Source organism: Manis pentadactyla, chromosome 12 (assembly GCF_030020395.1).
Source record: "Manis pentadactyla isolate mManPen7 chromosome 12, mManPen7.hap1, whole genome shotgun sequence".
Classification (NCBI taxonomy): domain Eukaryota; kingdom Metazoa; phylum Chordata; class Mammalia; order Pholidota; family Manidae; genus Manis; species Manis pentadactyla.
In genome coordinates, this window is record NC_080030.1 from 101,781,054 (window position 1) to 101,787,532 (window position 6,479).

At 40.9% G+C, this 6,479-nt stretch overlaps 1 protein-coding gene across 1 annotated transcript; it reads left to right on the forward strand.

Annotated features, from left to right (window-relative positions):
• The first annotated feature begins 1,235 nt into the window (after positions 1-1,235).
• Positions 1,236-6,228, forward strand: TSTD3 (thiosulfate sulfurtransferase like domain containing 3). Its single transcript, XM_036890442.2, has 4 exons — positions 1,236-1,361; positions 3,733-3,906; positions 4,001-4,160; positions 4,450-6,228. The coding sequence occupies exons 1-4, from the start codon at positions 1,289-1,291 to the stop codon at positions 4,520-4,522; spliced, it is 480 nt and encodes a 159-aa protein (XP_036746337.2). The 5' UTR covers positions 1,236-1,288; the 3' UTR covers positions 4,523-6,228.
• The last annotated feature ends 251 nt before the right edge of the window (positions 6,229-6,479 follow it).

A 6,479-nucleotide genomic window follows, 5' to 3' on the forward strand; every position in this document is an offset into this window, starting at 1 on the left:
AGTGATGTCATTGGTATAGAAATCTGAAGTGGTTTTATTAATTATTAAACTACTGAAAACTGAATAACATAAGAATACATGCTTAATGAAATTATTCCTTGGACATATACTTTAATATACCATTTAGATTTTTTTTAAATGTTTCACTGTCAATCAATTTGCAGTTAAATAATGCTGTCATTGTGTTTGGGAACCAAATTGAGAATTAATGAAAAACAAGGTAACAAGAAACTATGGGATAGGCCAAATAATGTCCCCCAACCCCAAAGGTGTTCTAAATCTAACCTGTGAGTGAATATGTTACCTTTCTTTGCAAAAGGACTTTGCAGATATTATTAAATTAAGAACTTTGAGATAGGGAGCTTATCCTGGATTAATCTGAGTGGTCCCAGTGTAGTCACCACAATAGTCCTTTAAAAAGTGAGGTAGAAGGGTTCGAGGAAGAGAAGGGGATGTGACAACAGAAGCAGAGGTCAGAGTTGGAGATTTGAAGATGCTAAAGTGACTTTGAAGATGGAGAAAGGGACTACTAGCCAAGGAATGCAGGCAGCCTCTAGTAGATGAAAAAGATAAGAAATTCTCTCCTAGAGCCTTCAGACACCTTAAGTTTAGCCAAGGAACTGTACACAATAAATTTAAATTGTTTTAGGCTAGTAAATTTGTGGTAATGTGTTACAATAGCAATTGGAAGCTAACACATTTATAAAAGACTTGGCCCTAACCCTGACAAAGCTATCATGGAATATTCTCATATCTCAAGTTGCGGGGAACAGACAACCACATGAGGTTATCTCTAATATTGACATCAGTCGAACCAGGTGTTAGAATTCAGAGTATTTCTTAGAAAAGCGTCCATGTAGTTTGCTTTAAACTAATCCAATACAGTCCTGTTATACATTGGAGAAATTCTTTTACTTTAAATCTTTAAATGCTATCTTTGGTATATTTTCTACTTTCATCTTTTAAACTTCGTCCTTCCCTAAAGAAATAATCATCAGAAACAGAAAAGCAAGCCCAACCGTTAGTTTCTTTCCCAACTATGTTACGTGTTAAAGCGGGTGTCCCCGGCGGACGCCCCCGCCGTACCCGGCGGGGCCGGCGCGGGGTGGGAGGGCGCTGCGGAGCCGGGAGCGGCGGCCGGAGGCCGGAGCAGGAGCAGGAGGCGGAGAGGGGCTGCGGCCGGGGGCGGGGCTGCGGCCGGGGGCGGGGCTGCGGCCGGGGGCGGGGCTGCGGCCGGGGACAAGGCTGCGGCCGGGCGCCCCGGGTGCCCAGCGCGCGCGAGGTGGCGATGGTGCTGCAGCGGCTGCTGCGCGGGCAGGCGCGCCCGACCGTCCGCGGGGCCGCGGAGGCTGCGCTCTGGGGTGAGCTCGGTGCTCCGCGGGGACTGGCAGAGCGCCCAACCTCGGGCCCAAGGGAGGCACGGCCTCGGGAGGGTGCTCGCTTCTTCAGGCCGACCCGTTACTCTTGGCTCCTGGGAACGCCGCACCCTCTACGGTTCTTGCTCCGACACATCCCGGGCCGCTGGGGCCTGGGGAGGCTCTTGGGGGACGCGGGGAGAGGGGTAAGCATTGGCCAGGGAGCTCGCCTGGGGAGACGTTTATAAAAGTGTTCCTGGCGTTGGTTGAGTAAAGGAAGTCAGTTCGCGACCCAGGGAAGCGAGCTGGACGGCAGGTTCCGGCCCGAGGGAGAGATAAGGGGCCCAGCGGGTTATCCACGTGACCCGCTGGAGGGCCGCTCTCCCGCCTGACGGACGGCCTCCTAGGACCGTAACGTGTCAGAGCCGCACATGCAGCGCGGCTCCTTTTACAGATGGCGAGGCAGAAGCCCGAGAGGCGGAGGTGGTTGGCGGAGGGCTTTCGGTCCGCGGCTCAGGGCAGGCCTCCAGTCCCTTCTTTGTGCCGCACATGCTGACACGTGCTTGAGCACTTGTATGTATGGAGGCACAGCGGCGGCCCTGGCTTAACGCCCTCTCCCCCACTCCCTCTCCCAGTGATTCCGTTTTAACTGAGATCACATCTTTATGACTTCTGATTTTTTTGTAATATTTAGAATGGCCTTTTTGCCCATGATTTAAATTATCTGCTCATGTTTTCTATTAGTACTTTTCAGGATGCCACCAGCTTCTAAACTTGAATTTATTTACATCTAAGGAAAGAGGTAACAGCCTGCTTAGTTTCTTCCACTTAGCTAGATAGCTCATTCATTGCCCTCCATATTTCTTGAATAAAATGTAATTTTCCCATTAATATGAAATGTCACTGTTACCAAATACTGAATTCTCATAGATGGCATATTGTGGGTCTTTTTCTGGGACCTAGACCTTTTTTAAACCTTTTCCTATGCCAGTTTTACACAATTTAAATTAATTTTCATTTATAATATATTTTAAACATTTGAAGCACTATTATTTACCTTAAAGTGGTAATTTTATTGTGAAATATGAGGCCTTACTTTTTTTTTTTTTGCTTTTATTTTAAAATCTTTTAGGTTTTCCTTCATTTTTTAAAACATAATGGGTTCAACCTATGGAAAAATTGCAGAAGTCAAATAGAGTTCCCTTTATTCTTACCCAACTTCCCCTGATGTGAACACATTACACAGCACAATTACTGAAGTCAGGAAATTAGTATTGAAATACTCGTAACTGATTAACAGACCTTATTTAAATTTCACATTTTCCTACTGTTGTCTCTTACAGTCGCAGATCCGATCCAGAATCTTGGATTTTACTAAGTTGCCATGACTCTTTGGTCTGCCTCATTCTGTTGACAGTTCTATAGTCTTTGTCTGTTGTGACCTCAACATTTTTTAAGTGTTGGTTGTTTTGTAGAGTTTGTCTTCCTTCTGATTAGGTTCAGGGTGTGCATTTTGGCAAGAACACTAAGTGATGTGCTCATATCACTGCATCCTATCAGCTGGTACACGTTACCAACGGGTCTTCCTACTAGAGATCCTTGGTGAAATTGGTATCTTTGGTATTGGGAAAGCAGTGTGTCCCTTTGTAATTAGTGTTTCCTGGGGAGATACTATTCCATTTCTCATACTTTTATCCACTGCCTCTAGCATCTATCAATGGTTTTTGCTGCAACAATTATTACTGGGGTGTTTACCTAAGGATGATTTTTTGTTTCCATCGTCCCTTCTACATTTATCAATTGAAATAACCCCTTTCTATGCACATATCTATTCTACGCACATATTATATTAGTATGGGCCCATGGATTTTTGTGTTATTACTCAGTGCCACAGTATGTTACCAGTTATTTAACAGAGATAGAAATAGTGCCATAAATACTTACAAGTGTAGTTTCAAATATAAGGTCCCCACATCTAATTTATGGCTTATCTTTGCTTGCAAGTAGAAATCAAAATTTTCTCATATTGTAACTTCGATTAAGGTTAGATTTATAAATTATTCGCACAATTCAGTTACCAAATGCTGAACGTGGATTACAAGCTCACCCTAATTAAGGGGCTTGGACAGAGTAGATGTCCAAGATGGACAGAGTGGAGCTGGCACGGGGCCAGCCATTAAGCATGCAGGGCAGGAAAGTAAAGTTGCATCCCTCAAATCAGTTAGGTTGTTTGCAAAATATATACATTGAATACACAGCTTGGTACAGTCAAAAGATCAACTGTCATTTGTTAATTGGAACTAGAATTCCTTTGAACTATTCTTTCCAGATATTAATAGTGGTGTCATTTTGAAGGCACTTAATTTATTCTTTCCAGGTTTGAAGTCAATCAAAGGAAGCTGCCACAATTTTTGTACTGCTGCTTTTAAAGATGTCACTTATAAGGAGCTTAAAAACCTCTTGAATTCCAAAAAAATTATGTTAATTGATGTCAGAGAGAGATGGGAAATTCTTGTGTATGGAAAAATCCCTGGGTCTATCAATATACCATGTAAGTGACATCTGTCTTAAACTGATTCATTACAGAAATATATATTCAGTAGTTTACTGTATCTAAAATTGAAATTCTCAATGTTTTCTTTCAGTGGATGAGGTAGGTGAAGCTCTACAGATGAATGCGGAAGACTTCAAACAGAGATACAAAGAAGTACAGCCATCCAAATCTGACAGTGTAGTGTTTTCTTGTTTAGCTGGAGTGAGAAGCAAGAAGGCTCTGTACACAGCACTATCTCTGGGATTTCACAGGTGTGTAGATAAAGGATAAAAATGGATTAAGGAATGTATATTGTAGTGTTTTGTATGTATTACATTTTTATTGGTCTACTAAAGAATTTCTTATAACTACTATGTGAATAATGGCAGGATAAGAGCTTCTATCATCCTATTCAAAAGTTAATCTTTTATATAGGCTCAAAGTCTAAATAGTATGGTAAACAGCCATTGCATCTCTAAATCTCTGTGAAGTTCCTTTTTCGGCCTGTGTTATAAAGCAGGAGAAAATGTTAACAGCACTAACTGTTTGACATGTTTTCAGTGCCCAACACTATGCTGGAGGATGGAAGGAATGGGAAACCTGTGAGTTTTCAGAGAAGAAACAAGGAAATTGAATTTTGGAATACAAGCTGGCTTTTTGCTTGTGTACATGCAGCCTAGGATGGTAGTAGAATGAGCACAAAATAAAAATCTAGCCCTGCCACCACTGACTAATGGAAAGAGAATTTTGTACAAGTCAATTATTTATTGTATTTTTCTCTTTTATTCTAATTATAAAGTGCGAATACCACTTCCCCCTGCTTACTTCCAAAGGCTATTGAGGATTGAGATAATGTGACTTGCCATGGAAATACATGGGTTGGAATTCAAGGAATTAAATTTTAAATAATTTGGTATAGTTCAATAGTATTCCAAAAGATGAGGCTATATGTATTACTTAATCATAATGTATAACCATTACATTAGCACAGCTTCTATTCATCAAAGAGGCTCTGCACTACTCATGGATTAACAGACTTGACCTAAAAACACCAGGAACCTGGTATCCGGAAATGAAGGTGAAATATGAACAATGGAAATACATTAACAGCATCCACAGATTGATGGCAGTGTTATGACCAACAGTTAGAATTTTCTATTTAAAAAATTAATATGATATCTGGGGACAGAAATCAGAACAGTGGGTGCTTCTGTGGAAGGAAGATTCATTGGCAAAGATAAGGAGAGAAATTTCTAAGGTGATGGAAATGCTCTGCATCTTGACTGAGGTGTTGGTACCTAGGTACATACAAGGATCAAAACTCATTGAGATGGACACTTAAAAGAATATCCATGTCCTGTAGTTATATCTCAAAAATTAATGAAAAGAAAAAAATTTAAATAACTCCCACTAGCAAATGAGTATATTCATTTATAATGTTAAGTCCTACACCGGTTAGTGACTAGTACACTGGTGGTAAAACAAATTTGTGCTTTCTTCCATCTGTGCTTCTTCAGACCCACCTGTTTTTAGTCTAATTTATGAAGTGATTCAGATTAAGTGCTAATGTAGTGATTCCGGTAATAGAAGTATTTGGTTCATCCTAAGCCATTGGAGAATCTGGGGTAGGAATGTGTTGTGATCACTCTGAACTTCTATTTCTGATCATTTCATTTTGGGTCCTAGCAGAGCCAATCCCTACAAACACTAAAAGAGCTGGAAAATAGACACATACTCTACTCTTCAGCCCTGGTTCATCCTCTACAGCTTTCCTTCTCTCTGGATCACTGCTCTTCAAACCCTCACTGCCTTAGTATTTCCTTCATGCCTTTAAATGGGTTTTTCTTTCTTTGTATAAGCAAGTAATACTGGGACAAATATTCTAAGGTAGTGAGGATTTGAAAAGCCACATCTCGCAGAGAAGGAAATTTTTAGGGAATGAACCAGCACTGAAATACTGGGCCTAGTGAAATACAAGGAAGCTGGGTAATACACTGGGCTTTCAGAGGGAACCCCTGAGTGACTATTCCCCGGTAGAGGTGAACCAGAAATTAACCAGCCCTCATAAAAATGTAAGGCCAGTTTTGAATCAGCTGAATCTCTGAATGAATTAAGTTGATCTTCCTAATAACCTAAGGGCCTACCAGAAGTAAATCCTCTTTTAGAGAAAAGTATCATTATCCAGCTGGAGCAGGGGTTGGCAACAGTAAATATTTTAGGTTTGTGGGCTGTAAGGTCTCTGTTGCAACTACACAACTCTGTTACTATAACACAAAAGCTGCCACAGACAGTGTGTAGGGAATGAATGTGGCTGTATTACAATAAAACTATTTATGGCTACTTAGGTCTGATTTTTTGCAAGTTTCATGTGTTGCCAAACATTCTTTTAATTATTTTTTTCAACCATTTGAAATATAGCAAACATTTTTAGCCCCAAGGCCAAGCAAAAACAGGTGGCAGGTGGGATTTGGCTCATGGGGCATAGTTTGCAGAACCCTGAGCAAGAGTCACAAATTATCCAGTTTTTCATACTCAATGTTGAGAATTCTATCAAAACTTTCTAGAAATAGCAGTAAGTAGGACCTTTTCAA

Excerpts from the sequence above, each read along its gene's own strand:
- TSTD3 (XM_036890442.2), top strand. The coding sequence starts at position 1,289 with ATGGTGCTGCAGCGGCTGCTGCGCGGGCAGGCGCGCCCGACCGTCCGC. Across the intron at positions 1,362-3,732 it reads CGCGGAGGCTGCGCTCTGGG|GTTTGAAGTCAATCAAAGGA; the intron begins GTGAGCTCGGTG and ends TATTCTTTCCAG. Across the intron at positions 4,161-4,449 it reads CTATCTCTGGGATTTCACAG|TGCCCAACACTATGCTGGAG; the intron begins GTGTGTAGATAA and ends ACATGTTTTCAG.